Genomic DNA, 16,079 nt, shown 5'->3' on the forward strand with positions numbered 1-16,079 from the left:
TAATAAAGTTTAAATTTATGTAAACATGAAGAAAACACTAAGAATATCACTTGGCTAAATATGATTGTCACGACAAAATATTGATGTTATTTTTCGCTCATACATACAATATGATTGTAGAAACCATATAGCTCTATGGAAGCAATCAACATGGTTAATCCAACTTTAATAAATATAGTCGTAACATGGGTGCCACAACCGTACGGTAATGATAATTCATTTACAGAAATTTGAAAATGCATTTGCATTTTATATTGATAAAATACAGCTGTTTAGAGCAGTCCTGGAAATAAAATGCAATTTTCAACCAATTATTATTATTAACATAATGAACTTGAAATCGTCGCTTGAAATCATCATTCAGATACTAATTTGTTAATTTGTTGATTTGTTATTAATGATTGTTTGGTGGTATTGTTAAAATGTTAAACTGTAAAATTCTTATATGCTATGAAATATTATATTTCTATTATACACTCAGAAATATTACAATTTATGTCTTAAACCGTCAGTTCCCAAATGAATTGAAACCACAAATTTCTGTTTCCTCTTAGGAAATATCATGTTTTGGAATCTAAGGAAACCAAATTTATAGGTTTTGAGTGCTTCAGAAAAGTGGTAATAATAAACTTTGGAAAGTTATTTTTCGCTTATGTATCGCTTTCATTCAGTGTTGACAACTTGTTTTAGAGTCACTAGTATCTAAACTGAACACTTAGAGCTATGTTATAAGTTAGAAGTGTTATTTCGATGGTTTATAAGTTAAAAATATTGTGCTACCTGGGGGGTGCATTAGGAACTGACGGGTTAAAGTAAGATACCATTTACGCTGCGCAAGATCCTGGAGAAACAAGTATGGTCGATAAAACAAATCGTTCACATGAAATTTGTTCGGACTTTTGCACAACATATGCATATAAATTTCAATCAAAACCTGATGTTGATAAAACTGAATAAATTAAACAAGTTCGACCCTTTTCATTTAGCAAAATACATTTTATCAAATCAAAAACGGTTAATGAATCATAATAGTGATCTATAATGCAAATTACAATACATGTTCCTTTCTGTAAGTTTGACCATGAATTTGAACCTATTTCATTAATAATCCATTTGCTTTATAAGCTTATATATGCTTGGAAGTTTCCTGGCCATTATCACCGAAGCGCAGATATGCCCGCTAGTGTTTTGTGCATCATAGCCACAGTACATATGCAAGCAGTTAGTAAAGAGTGATAATTGCAAACGGATTAAAGTATTTCTCGGGATAAGGCAAAAAATTTTGATAAAAATGAAGGGTTATGATTCTAATAGTAGTGAAGAAGTAATTAGGCCTATAAAACGTAGAGGTATCATTGCGATATCTTCTGAAAATTACGATAGTGATAGTGATCGAAACTCGTTGTTGGTCGCTTCTGATCTTCCTATTCAACGCATGCTGACTGTCGTTGAGGGGAATCCCGCGGACGGTGTTAAAACGACGGGGAATATTAAACGCGTGTACATAGCAGCAGTGCTGCAAAATCGACAGCTCACCTGTTGACAATCGATACTGAGACGTTGTTTCATTTACACACACGCGAATATAGAGAGATACGTTGATTTTAATGCGACTGATATATCCGGACGGCGATCCGGAGATCGATTTCCTATCGGCGCGACTTCGACGCGGAAAATCCGACCGAGCTTTCGAATACTTTTCAATATCAAAATGTTGAGCATCCGAACAATTGTGTCTACGACGAGATTAATTTAATTAATTGATCTTCTATCGAAGTACGATGTGTCGAAGATGAAATACTTTGTATAGTATATAGAACAACGATTCACACACACGCACACATACATAAACATAATGATAAAACTAATTACGCTTGACTCTATTTGCGAGAAAATTATAGGAAATCGGGAATCTTGTTATTCGTTTTATTATATATAAATCTATTTTAATATAGATTTTAACCCCGTTATTGATGATATAGTATTATCGTATCGGATCTGCCAGATGAAGATCACGTAATGTTGGTCGCTAGCTTTGGTAATGTTGAATCTCTAATAAAAGCTTAATTCATTATTGACTCTTGTAACAATCGATCTGTAGACGTAGAGGTAAAGGAGCACATCGAAAATTAAAAGTAGAACGACGTTAATGTATTCGACATTGTTAAAACGCAGGGCATAACCTTAAAGAGTGAATTAAATCGCATTGCAATCCAACATGTTTTATAATGATGAATGTTAATAAAATTATCTCTTTGTAGAAAACACAGGTCGACAAAATTTTTACCCAGAAACCAGACTATACTTTCCCGAAGGTTTTCGGTGCGCTGAATTCAAATCTGGCCGCAGAATTGCACTATCACATCAGGATTTTGAGATATTCTAACATAAAAGTGCAAAAAATGCCGTTTTTGCCCACTTTTGCGGTTATGTATGCAAGCCAGAGTAATTTTTCTCAAAAAAGTAAAAAAAAAGATATTAAAGTACAAGTCTTCCTCTTTCAAATGGCGTTGAGTTTGCTTAAATATCTTTTTGCTTCGCTGAGATATTACAATTTTAAGTTTACGAATTTTCAAATTTTCCTATATCTTGAAAATCATGAAAGTAACATAGCTATGTGTATCCGCAGCTTTCTGTTCATGGATTCAACAAGGTTATTTTTATGTATTTTGACCCGCTGAATCCGAAATTCGAGATTGGAAGGCTGGGAAACGTCACTAACATCCGGAAATTCATAATTATGAATTTCGGATTCAGCGGGTCAAAATACATAAAAATAACCTTGTTGAATCCATGAACAGAAAGTGCTGCGGATACACATAGCTATGTTACTTTCATGATTTTCAAGATATAGGAAAATTTGAAAATTCGTAAACTTAAAATTGTAATATCTCAGCGAAGCAAAAAGATATTTAAGCAAACTCAACGCCATTTGAAAGAGGAAGACTTGTACTTTAATATCTTTTTTTTTACTTTTTTGAGAAAAATTACTCTGGCTTGCATACATAACCGCAAAAATGGGCAAAAACGGCATTTTTTGCACTTTTAGGTTAGAATATCTCAAAATCCTGATGTGATAGTGCAATTCTGCGGCCAGATTTGAATTCAGCGCACCGAAAACCTTCGGGAAAGTATAGTCTGGTTTCTGGGTAAAAAAGTCGGTCTCATTTTGTCGGCCTGTGAAATCTGCGCGATGTTTCTATGTATCCTCCTGTCTTTCGACGTTTACCACAAAAGAATATCGTTATCTTTTAGAGTAAAATTACTCTATATAACCCCCTTTTGCTTCGACGACTGCTTCGATCTTCATCCTGAAGCGCTGGCATGCTCTCTGCAACGCGTCTCTGCAATACATCCTCAAGTAAACAAAGTGCATGACTTTATGCTGGACGAGAAGGAAAAAGGCGTTGAGCGTTGAATACAGCTGACATATATTTTCCGTCAAATATCGTATTTCGCTAGTAACATTACATGATACAATAATTAAAAAATATACCGTATTTTGCGAAATTACAATCGGTATTTTATAAGTAAAATATAGTAATATTAATAACATCCGTGACGGTGGAGCTGTTCTCGGCGATCAGTCATCAATCGGCCGACACCATCGCTACGAGATTATGAAAACAGTTTTACAAAATATAGTGCAAGTATGTACGCTCGCTATACACAACAAGCAGGGAGTCATCAATTATCCTCTCTCTCTCTCTCTCTCTCTCTCTCTCTCTCTCTCTCTCTCTCTCTCTNTCTCATTCTCTTTCTATCTATCTCTTTTTCTTTCTTCTTCTCTCCTTCGACCTCCCTCTCTTTTCCTCTCGTTTACTACAATATTTGATTAACGTCGAGTTTAGGCTTTGCTTCGACGTGAATATGTTTATAGTTGCCAAACTAAGCGTCTCCTTCGCCGGAAATAATTAATCCCTATCGATAAAGTCGATTCACACACACACACACACACACACCTCGATCGGCGCGCGTTTACATATGGCTAATTAAGAATAAAAGAGTTAAGACTACGGACGATGGAACCTCGCTCGCGCGCGTTAATTGTACAATTAGCGTATTACATAGTAAGAGCGGAAATTCGTTGTGGACACACGAGCAAAATTCGTCGCACGATAGCGCGCTAACAAGCTGCTTTTAGCACTATCACTAATCGTTCCCGAGTGGAGGAATGGTAAAGGCCGGAACAACGGATGTCGGCAGAAGCACACATGAACGTTGAAAGTAATACACATATATAAAAGAAGGGAGAAAATAAAAAGAAGGATAAATAAGACGAAGTTGCGGTTCTGGAAACTTTCTCCGCGGATCAGGACTCGCGGGATTATTATCGGCGCATTCGGAAATCGGAGTGGAAAGGCTCGCCTGAGAAACGTCGGACGGCTCATTCTTGCAAAAAAAAAAATGAATCACGGATGGAATAATACTTTGTAAGCAGTCGTAATGTAATGCTGATATGTGATGAAGTTCCCTATAGAATACCCTCGACACGAAAGTAAGCACGATCCGCTCCGTTCGCGGAGAAGGTGAATACGAGTGAACGCACGCTGAACGAACGCTAAACGAACGCTGCCCTCCGTTTCTCCAACGTAGCGCATAGATTACGCAAGAATACGCGAAAGTCGATAGATACAATGATCTTCCTCGTTCTCTTCCGAAGCACTTTAATCGATTATCGATGCATTCCGTGCACTGCCGGAACTATACTCGTGATAAGCTTTAAGAGGGTGGAAACGTCGAAGACGACTCGTTCTACCGCGAACAATTAGCCACGGATAATTAATCGCGAATAATTAATCAAAAATAATACTCGAAATACATACTGAGAGAGTTCGTTACTTAAGAATACTGTGTTTCGGAAACGTAAAAAAAAATATCCCCTCTTTAACGACTCTTGGTCGTTTTATCGTAACACGCGGAACGCGCAGGCTGGACGGCGAGGAATGCGATGACGTTGCATAACTAAAAAGGAAAAAGTAAAAATAAAGTGGAAATAAATTTTTTTTTAATGCAACGAAGCACTGAGCGGAATGCGAATACTTGATTTCCTTTTTTTTTCTTTCTTTCTTCGTTTTCCTAAGAACCGGGCCAGTCAGTTTTCCGTGGCGAATTTCCATCGCGCGAGATCGGCCAATGGACACCCTCCACGATCGTTTGTACAGTAACTAGTAGATGTAATTGTCCCTTAAACTCTAATATTGCTATGCTTTGTGTGTTCTTCACGTTAGATCACTAAGCTCTCTCTCTCTCTCTCTCTCTCTCTCTCTCTCTCTGTCTATCTTTCTTTCTGAAATACCGCGTCATGCCATCTGCGAATACTCGGGCCTCGAGAGAGAGCGTCTAACATTAACTTAAAAATCTTAGGATTACGCGAAAAAGTGTCTCGAGCTGAATTTTTACGTCGATCATCACTCGACGTCAAAAGAATTACAATAACATGACGATTTGTGTGTGTAGAGTGAGGCACTTAAGATGTCAATTCTCGACCGATCGCGCGCAACGTTATGCAATGCCGGAACAATTCGCATTCATAGACCGATATGCTTCTTGTAGCATCGGTATCTCGCAGAGGATAACTAAAAATCAGAATATATATATGACACATACGTATTACGCGATAAATAAAAATTTCGTCCGTTGTCCCGCCATATTGCGAATTACAATGATGATCGCTCAGGGGGGGGGGGAGGATAAATCATACGTAAGAATAAGCGAGAAAGACGAATCTCTAAATTTGCAGTATCTGAAGATATTTCGAAACCCGAATAACGTACACTGAATTAATTAATTTATCAAATACACCGAACGAACGTCCCACGAAATTTATCACACAATTGTAATCGTGCTACAACGCCCGCATGATAAATAATACATATCATATCAATCGCTGCAACTGTAAATCTTGCAGCACCACCGAATAAGTCCACCCCTATTCGTTTCACCCTCCTCTCCCATAAAATATATTTAACAAAATATTGATCCCGGTGTTTCTTAAAAGTAATACCGATTAATCGGTTTTAAAGCAAAAAACCTAATTTTCATATAATATGCTACGAGCTCGATAAAAAAAAAGTATATATATATAAAAATAATGAATGGACCACGACAAACATCTTAAGTGAGTCACGCTGTACATCGGTGTGAAAAGTGTCTCTTACATGGACGAGCTTAACGAGTAAAAATAATTTCTTCAGTTCTAAGTACCGCTAATGAAAGGACGACTCCTGTATCGTCGAAAGAGTAGCGAGAACGCAATTTGCTATCTCGACATCTAAATTCGAAATAGTACATCGATAATTCGTCGCGTAAGATCTCTTGCTTGCGATTATGGAACTTTCACGATGCCAAGTCTGGGATAGACAGTCGGAAATACATCAAAATAGGAATCTCGTAACGAATCTCCTAGCTGAATCGTCGTACATCGTATTTTGCCGCGGAACAGCCTATTCGTTCTACTCCCTCTGTCAAAGTAGAGTCTCTTCGTTCTACGAGAACGAGAAACAGAGCGCTTTTGTCGGAGCTCAAAGTGGCTTTCATTTGAATTCTCATAGAACACACACACGCACACACGCACACACGCACGCACACACATACACACACACACACACACTCTCTCTCTCTCTCTCTCTCTCTCTCTCTCTCTCTCTCTCTCTCATTCCAGCTCTACGTAAGAGTCTCGTTCCTCAAAAACTAAACTAAAACCGTCTATTTCTATCTCTTTCTCTAAAAACGCGTTATATAAATATAAATCTTTTACCATCCACACTTTTTCTCTCTCTTACTTACACACACACACACACATACACACGTTTTCTCCTTCTCTTTTTTCTATTTTCCTTTCTATTTTTCTAACTACGTTCGCTACTTTGTCGTACTTCGTTAAGTGCATAATGGCGTAAGTGTGTAAATCCGTACGATCGTATAATTTAAATATATATCAGGACCTTCTTCGCTATGCCGAGAGAATGATAAATATAAAACTAACGCGTACGATAATCAATGCTGCCCGGCCTACTGTTTTGCCACCCCTTTATGTACATTCGCGAAACGATCCGCCTCGGTCGATGAGCTTAAATCAGTCCTTGCGAGCTTTATCCTACGCCGTGTTACTAGTCTCTTCTCGACAGTACGTTATCAGTTATATTCTAATAAGATTACGTTGGTCCGGAAATATATAGTCAGGAATAACGGACGCGTCGCGCACGAGAACACTTCCCTTCCCCCTCTTCCCGCCGCGACTAACATCGCGCCCGCGACGTTATCGTTACCTTTAATTAATGGTCCTCCTTCGCCGAACACACGACATTTTTGGTCAAAGAGCTATATAAAATTTCGTTTGTACTTCGACGCTGGTGTATGTGTGTATGGAGTAACCGCCGGATTCGTTCTGAACGCAAAAGAGTACACGAAGTATATCCTTCGCGTAGCGCGGAGGATACCGCGCATTTAATTAATTCGTCGACATGTGTGACTATAACACTACAGTGTACATAATTTCTCTGTATGTTCCCCCCCCTCTCTCTCTCTCTCTCTCTCTCTCTTTGTCCGGCACGAAACACACGGCGAAGTATCTACGGTGCTCAGAAAAAAGAGTAAGGCAGAAATTCGTCAATCTTAAGTAGAGGTTTAAGATTAATCGAGCATCATATGCAAACTTTCGGCGAAGAGCGAAAATACGAATATAGGTTCTTTTAGAGAGAGTATGAATATAGTATATAAATATTTCTCTAAGTTTATGTCCCCATAAGTTTAGAGAAATTCAACTTTTTACTCTGTTAACAATAATAGTATTATTTTTTTTTACGTGCGACTGTCTTTTTCTAAAGACACATTGTTAACTGCTATCATACATGTTCCCTAGAAACTCTAGCAGTGCAACAGTGATATTAGGAGGATAATTGAGGAGGATAGAAAAATGTAAACTTGCGCAAAATCGGTGAAACTTTACTCGTTGCTGCAGGTATAGAAATTAATCAAACACGAAATCCTTTCGTAGGCTATTTTTAATTTAACTAAATCTATAAATTAAAATTGAATTAAATCAAGATTAAATTATACATTAGTGATAAAAATATATTTAAGAAATTAAAAACAAAATAACATATGGTTGCAGCAAAAAAACAAGAACATAGACTTAAGTGCTTCTGACCGCAATAGAATTTAAATAAATATTTTTGAATATAGAATAAAATTGTAGGAATTAATAATTAATACTCTAATTAAAAAAAAAAAATCTCAATGTCTTTGTTTGTTCTTGAGTTTCTCTGCAAAATCACAATACAACCATAACAAACCGCAGAACGAATCGGGCTTCCAGTAGTTCCATATGTTAATATTTCTGAATCCCTTGAATATATATTCTTATCTTTATATATATAATATAAATAATATACAAAATATTTTCGTATTTTTAATTAATTTTTATAAACTGTAGTAACGAGTGAAACTTTACCGACTCTTCACAAGTTCAATCTTTCTACTTCCTTGATAAAGTTAATATCGTGGTTCAATCTACTCGCTCTCTTTCGACCTCTCGTGCAACCAACAGCGTCTCACGGCGACGCGGTGACTTTTCTCCAAGCATCCCAGATATTTCGGAAAATACATTTGAACTATCAGGCACTTCCTACCCACTAAAGCCTGGAAGCGAAAAATGTAACGTTGTTTTTAGGTCCTATTGTTATTGTTGTTATTGCCGCTGGTGTTATTGTTGTTGTTGGAACTGAGAGGGCTGCTGATGTTGTCGATCTCGCGTTGGGCGCGCGAGATCTTCACCTTGTCACGCGGCGTGCCGTCCTCGCCGGTCTCCATCGCGAACATCTTCATCTTCTCCTTGAAACTGAGCTTCTCCGGCACCGCGCCGATCTGTGAGTTCTGCTGCTGTTGCTTCTGCTTCTCCGCCAGCCGCTTTTGCCGCGGGTCCCTTGGAAAAGCGAATGTTTCAATGCATTTGTCGGAAAAAAGAAATACCATTTACCCCAATCTAATAACACGTCCTTTGAGTCTCTTCCGTAATGGATATAGTGAACTTACTTATACACTTCCTGCGCTCCGATCACCCCGGGAGTGGCGCCCGAAAACGCAGTCCCGGAACCTTCCGGCGTTTTAGGAGACGCTAACAGATTCTCCGCGTCGTTGATAAAATTCTGTGGACACATTCGTATGGGACATTACATGCAAATTCACATTGTATTAAATAATATAATAATATAAATGTCTTGAGAAAATAAGGAGAAAAAATATACCAATAGCGGTGTATAAAATCTTGCGTAATTTATATGCAATTGAACCTCGGCGAGAATTCGATTCTGAGACAGGCTAGTGAATTATTTGTCTAACACGAAAGATCGAAGACTCATTTATTGTATTAATTAACCTTTTAGGTACAGCTGAATTCTGCGCGAGGCTATTTCCCTGGACGGCAGAGAAAGTTTAAAAAAAAAATTTTCTTTTTGAAACGATACGCACTGTCCGTCAGACATTGCAGTGCTGTATCATTTCAAAAAAAAAATTTTTGAGTGAGCCACTATAGTGGCGTGTCGTCCTGAAAGATGATATCCGCGAAAGCCACTATAGTGGCGTGTCGTACCTAAAAGGTTAAGCTTGGGACAAATTATATTATTATTATATATCAATTGTTAATATTTGTATAACTAATTATATAATTATAATTATTATTACATGTTAATTATTATATTTTAATTATATTTTCTCATATTTTATGCATCTTGGAAGCAAAATGACTAATAGCAATAATTAGAGACGCGGGACGCGATCAGGAGGCCTCAAATTAAATTCTCGTCGATGAAACATCACACTTGATGCTCTGAGAGAAATATCCAATCTTTTTGCAGCAATCGGTATAACGTATGTGTAAAGCAACGATCATAAAGACTAGCGTCGATCACGCACAGCACGTGAAACGTAGATCACACAGAATGAGATATGAATAATACACCTAATAATGAGCACGACGAACGAACGATGAGAGAGATACATGATCGCTAGACGATAATCACTATAATTGGACGGTTCATGCATCGTTAAAGGCAGACATCGCAATGGAACAGCGTGATGTAGCAACGATCTCTTCTGAAATTAATACCTTACTTGTTCGTCTGCCATCGTATGCATTTCGACAGAATACATTCAGATTTATAATAGATTTACATTCATATTCGACAACGCAGGAGAAAGTTAAGCTCTTTTGAGGGGCTCTACTGCACTCAGTTTCTCTGAACTATTTCATTGAACTACATACCACGTACAAAAAGAAGTGAAGAAATTATTTAATTAATTAAATGATAATATATTTCCCTTAAAAAGATTAACGAGAAGGACACTGCATCATAACTCAGATATTAAACAGAGGAAACGCGAGAACAAATTGTACGTTTTTAATACGGCCGAATGCAGGGATTGTGCCGAAATGAAACGTACGACGAAGAACAGGAGTGAATCAAAGTAGACGAGACAAGGGTAAAGGAAGAGAAAAGGAAATCGTAAGAAATGACTCACGTTGGGATCCTCCCTGATGGTGTCCATCGTTATCGACGGTGGATTCGACGTTCCGGACGGCACGTTCCGCAGCATCGATTCGCTGTTTGCATTCGAATCGTGGAAAGAGACCTTTTTCATAGAAGCCGGCTGCTGAGAACATGGAGGTAGATTAGAGGCGGTCGAGCCGTTCGACCTGAGGGCACTTTGCTGTGACATAACAGCATAACTGGAGCCTCGTTCCGGTGGCGGGGGCGCATCGTTCATACTGTTCTGCGAGGCTGAAGCGAAAGAACGGAAAGTCCGTCGGTAAAACATGAGGATGTAAGAGAGACGAAGAACTAACGTGTCTTCGTAACTCCTTTGCAAAAATGGAGACGACTTGAGGGCATCAAACCTCTCCCCCATTTCACGTTCGATCTACTCACACATTGGCACGTTGGGCCCGTTGATGATCAAGTTGTCCAGACGTAGCATGCCGGGATGCAGCGGTTGCTGGTTCCTTTGATGCTGGCTCTGCTGCTGATACGTCTGTTGCTGCGACGAGTGCAACTGATGCTGCCTGAGTTCCTCCTCCTGCTTCTTCTGGCTCTCCTCGTACTCGGCCTGCTTGCGCTTCACCTCGTCCATTCGCCGTTGGAGTTCACGTTCCTCCGACGAGTGCGACATGCCGACGGAGTAGGGCTTCTGGCCGGCGCCGCCAAAGTGGCTCAGAGGTGTGCCGTAATTGGGCGACACGAGCATTTGCTGCTGCTCCTCGCTGCTTTGGCCCGGTGTTTGCTGCTGCTGACTCGATGGCACGTGCAGGCCGCTGTTCTCCTGACCGGCGCCACTCATCCCGACATTCTGAGACGTCGCCTGACTGGGCAGAGTGTGAGAGTGGCTGCCAGTAGTGGGCTGCATCGGGCTACTAATCGGTTGCAGAGAAAGGCCACCTCTCATCGACTGGTTGCCCGTGTTTGTTCTGGACAAGATCGGCGGCTGCTGCGGCGGCTGCTGCTGCTGCTGCTGGTTTCCCTGGACGATCCTCTCCTGGCTGACCGCCATCCTCAGCAAGCCCTGGACGCGCTGGGCGCTCTCGTTGTCCAGATCGTTGCTCTCCTCGTCGTCGTCCTGATTGGCAGCCTCCTCCGCGCGCTTCTGGAAGTCCCTTTCCAACTGTAACGCTCGCAGCTGCTCCTCCTGCTGCTGCGTTCGATGCGCCAGGGCGCTCAGCTCGGAGATCTGCTGGTCGCGCCATTGTCTCGCGGCTTCTCTCCTGCGTGCTTGTTCCTGAAGATGCCATTAACATCAGACAAGTTAATAAATTAATCCTAAAGCAGAATCAAGCTAACTTGCGGATCTAAGAAGTTCCACGTTTCTCTTCCGTGTTTAATTTCTAAAAATATGTTGAAAAACGATTCCTGACGCTGAAGTTCTCCGGTGTGCGATAAATAATTATTAAGTGCCGTTACCTTCTCTCTCTCTTCTCGTTGCCAAGGATTCGTCGCACTGTACTGATACTGCCGCGGTTGCTGCATAGTGCCGATTCCTCCCGCAGGATAGTAACTACCCCGTGGCGGATCTTGCATGCTCGCAGTGTATCTGGGAGGGAAATTTTTCTTCGTTATTTTTCAATCCGATTCGTTAATGCTTTTCTACTCATTCGATAATCACTCAAAGACAAGAGAAAAAAAATTAACTTTTTATATAAATATAATAGGTCATAAAGAACACTAGTTTCTGATGACAACGTTCAACAAATTTCATATCATACAGTGCATGCTTTTTGAATTTCAATTTTTTTTTCTATTTATATTTATATGCTGAAACAGAAAATGTGGCAATGAAAGAAACTCTTACAGAACTGCCATACACACCATCTCAAAGTAAACAATGAACTTTAAAAGAGGATGATTTTGAAGACTATCTTTTTCTAATACTCAACTACCGACGAAACAATCTTCTCACTTTCAAATATTGCAACTGCCATAGCATGGTAAAAAACACGCACCTCGTGTCAGCTTGCTTGTTGTACAGAGGATGCGTCGAGGTGTTGGGCGGTGGTGGCGGCGGGCTCTCGCTGTAGCTGCTTTCCTCCGGCAGGGCCGGTCTCGTCGGCGGTGTTTCCGTTGTCGTCATCGAGTGGCCCTCTCCGTTCTGCGGGCGGCCGACGACGTTATCGTTCGAGTACTGATCGACGCGCTGCTCCAAGTTGCCGTTTGGATAATGCGGACTGTTCTGCGAGCCGGCGAAGTGTCGGCTCTGATCGATGTAGGACTTCGCGTCCTGGCCGCTGGGATCTCTCCCGAGTAGGTTCTCATTCGGCATTGTTTGGTGGCCACGCATCGCTCCCTCGTTCTTCGACTTCATCGGGCCATATTGACCGCCGGCCGTCGAGTACTTCGGGTACTGATTGTATTGGCCGTACTGACCGTACTGAGTACTGCTATTGTACTGCGAGTACTGGGCGTCCGGGTAATTGTAACTGGGCGCGTTCTGTCTCGCGTACGAGGAGGCGGCGCCCAAGTTCGACGTGGAGCCGAGTGGTCTCGGCGAACGTACGTTCATGGTCGCGTTCGACAACTGCTGGGAAGACGCCGCTCCCCGTGCGCCGATGTTGTACATCACCGGTGGCCGGTGCTGCTGGTTAAGCACCGGCGCGCCCCCGCGTAGTTCTCGGCGCCGTACTTCCTCCTGCATCTCCTGCAGCTTCGCCTCCTGGCGAATCATGTCGCGCGACGACTGCGAGCGCGGCGGCGGCCCTCCGCTCTGCTGCTGCATCGGGCTATTGATCGTCGAGTAGCCCTGCTGTTGACCCTGAGCGATGTACGCCGAGGTCGGACGGTCTCGAACGTGGGCGACGTCCAATGTGGACGGGCGGTTCAGCGAGTTCTGCGAGCCCCGCAGGGTCTTCTGAAGATGTTGAGGGTTCCTGCGAAAATACGTGTTTAGGAATATGAAAAATACTTCAAAACGTTCTTTCAAGAAAAAGGATCGGGAAATTGCGGAACAGAATCTTACAAAACAAAGATGGGCAGAAATTTGAAGCAAGTTTCCATTTTATTGGTATTTATAGATTATACCTGTCGTCCGACTGTTGCGGGCTGATCTGTTGCTTCACCGTCGAGTCTTGGTTCCGGTAAATGCTCAGGTTCTGATAGAACCTCTCCGCCTCCAGGTTCTGCGCGTTCAACGGTGCGTTCGTGTGTGCCGGGTTCGGATTTAAGTTGGGCGACGACTGTTGCCTGCTAACCAAGCCGGTGGGTGGTAAAGTCCCGATTCTCATGGGGTCATGTAAGTTATGACTCGACCTGTACGCGACGGGGAATAACATTGACTTAATATCATGGGAGTCTGAAGTTTGTTGTAATAGATGTCATTTGAAACTCGTCTCACGTGAGACACTCGGATTTTTATTCCAAGTTAAATCTGATATGTCCAATCCACATCCAACTATGAATTCAAATCTGAGTATCTCATCCGAAACGAATTTCAAGTAACAAATATTAACACTAGTCCAAGACAAAAGTCTACGTAAAAAATAACTTCAACGGGCTGAAACATCGAAAAGTGCGTTGACAACGATTACCTGGAGCGCAAGGAAGTCGCGCTGTTGATCGTCGCCATGGGAGGCGGCTGAACCGGTGGTGTAACGCTGTTGCTGGACGAGGCTCTGCTATAGCCGGGGTTGAACACTTCATGCTGCTGTTTGGCCTCGGTGCCCACGTCTAAATAGAGCCAATTTTTCAGCACAACCAATCGAACGTACACACGTTAACACGCATGTTAAATCACATCGCGTGATCGGAAGTTCTCTCCCTTAATTATCGCGCGATATCGGCCGCGCTCGAGATTAGAATTCGACGTAGCTGAGGATGATCTCGATACGTATATGCGCGCAGATACAAACGCAAACTTACAAACGCAAACTTACACACACACACACACAGAGGATATGTACACACGCATATACACAAAGCTCGTGCTACTTACTATGCAACGCCGGCACAGATTTGCTGCTGTGGATTTGCTGAGGAGTGACGTCGTGTCCAAGCCGCGACGGTAGATCCCGCTCGCTCATGCGACGAGGACCTGCGGTTGCCCAAGCGGGTACACAAAGATAGCTTTGAGTTAATGCATCGGTGAACACCGAAGTGCCGAGGCGCGATATTAAATGGTCGTTCATGCACATATGCAAAGCATTGGTCGAGAGCGAAACAACGCTTTCTCTCCCTCTCTCTCTTTCTCTTTCGGTTTCTCTTCTGGGTCGCCAAATCGCGAAGTTACGTCAACTCGAACGTTTCGACGCTTTGAAACACGTGGAGAAAGAAAGGGAGAGAGAAAATGTCATACGGCCACATCGGGCGAGGCTCGAGTTCGCGCTACGTATATGTTGTTCTTTCATATTTCAGCTGTGAAATTATTCTGACCGCTACGGCACTGAAATGCCGGCATGGCTGTGTTCGACGTCCGGAAGAAGTGACGCAGCTCTCTCACATCGCTTTACGTTAAAAAAATTAAAAAAAAATCAGACATTGCGCCGCATCTTTTGCGGAAAAGCCACATTTAAGACGCAAAAAAACACCGACAGGAATGTACGTAAACATATATATATATATATTACACCGCGTGCACACATTTACAATTATTTCGCGTTCTGGTATCCTGCGATTCAAATTAATCAGAGGTAAATGAGAGGACTCTGAGCGCGCGAAGTGTAATTGCAAAGTAAAAGCCTCGTGATTGCAGCAACTCGCGATGAAAAAATTACACCCGACACAGGAGAGCATTCTTACTACGTAACATAATTCTACAATCACGTGCACGCATGTAACATCATCTCGTACGGGGTTTCCAAATGCCGAATAATGCGTGACCACTATGCGACAGACACAGCGATGGAATGATGAGAAGTGCTGTCTGAGAGTTGAATCATGCTCGCGCATTAGCACAGAATCGTATTACGTATTATGCATTACGGAGCAGAATCGTATATCGTGTATCATTTTGAAAACGGAGAGTGACACTTTCATCATTCCGCATTAAAGCGTAAAGGCAGACGTTTACGAAATCAATGAAACGCTCGAAATCAATGTAACGTAAATCACAGAAAATATCGATCGGCAGCCTTAAGTCAACAACCAACGAAATCTCCGATTTCTTGATTTGGAGACCGAGTCTCCGGAGGACTTCTTCTGAATTTCCCTAGAGGTAAGGAAAAATTGCATACGCGTACGACGATCTCGCAGAAGTAAGAGCCTCCGTAAAGAAATATCCGCAACGTGTTAAGCACCGGCCTTGAACTTAGCTTGTACTTAATAATAAACTTAGGTCAAAGCACAAAGAAAATCTTAACGTATGCGCGATTATACGTGATCAGGAATATCGTCGTCTATTAAATAAGATGAGATACTTTATGGTAAGAAAAAATTAACAGGAATATTTAAATTGTCGAATTAATATTTCCTATCAATTGTTATTACTTCTTCTATAGCATACTATTTTTCATTTAGTTATTGTGAATCGTACATTTTTCTCAAATAGTTTTTTTTTTATTTTCCCAATATATATATATATATATATATATATATATATAT

At 41.4% G+C, this 16,079-nt stretch overlaps 1 protein-coding gene across 12 annotated transcripts in view; it reads right to left on the bottom strand.

Moving 5' to 3' along the window:
- Nucleotides 1–3,414: 3,414 nt before the first annotated feature.
- The window catches only part of LOC106747929 (afadin), a 49,782-nt gene continuing 37,117 nt past the window's right edge, over nucleotides 3,415–16,079 (bottom strand). For 10 of the 12 annotated variants that reach the window (XM_014626015.1, XM_014626007.1, XM_014625995.1 and 7 more), the window contains 9 exons: nucleotides 14,476–14,574; nucleotides 14,072–14,210; nucleotides 13,566–13,793; nucleotides 12,494–13,414; nucleotides 11,955–12,084; nucleotides 10,929–11,772; nucleotides 10,522–10,781; nucleotides 9,037–9,149; nucleotides 3,415–8,926 (listed from right to left, as the gene is read on the bottom strand). In XM_014626015.1, coding sequence (XP_014481501.1) covers nucleotides 8,671–8,926; nucleotides 9,037–9,149; nucleotides 10,522–10,781; nucleotides 10,929–11,772; nucleotides 11,955–12,084; nucleotides 12,494–13,414; nucleotides 13,566–13,793; nucleotides 14,072–14,210; nucleotides 14,476–14,574 — 2,990 coding nt within the window. In that variant the 3' untranslated portion in view covers nucleotides 3,415–8,670. The remainder of the gene's footprint in view (nucleotides 8,927–9,036; nucleotides 9,150–10,521; nucleotides 10,782–10,928; nucleotides 11,773–11,954; nucleotides 12,085–12,493; nucleotides 13,415–13,565; nucleotides 13,794–14,071; nucleotides 14,211–14,475; nucleotides 14,575–16,079) is intronic. The other 2 variants (XM_014626062.1, XM_014626070.1) reach the window with 2 other exon arrangements.

The sequence above is a fragment of the Dinoponera quadriceps genome, unplaced genomic scaffold, assembly GCF_001313825.1.
Source record: "Dinoponera quadriceps isolate SergipeBrazil2010 unplaced genomic scaffold, ASM131382v1 scaffold163, whole genome shotgun sequence".
NCBI classification, from domain to species: Eukaryota; Metazoa; Arthropoda; class Insecta; order Hymenoptera; family Formicidae; genus Dinoponera; species Dinoponera quadriceps.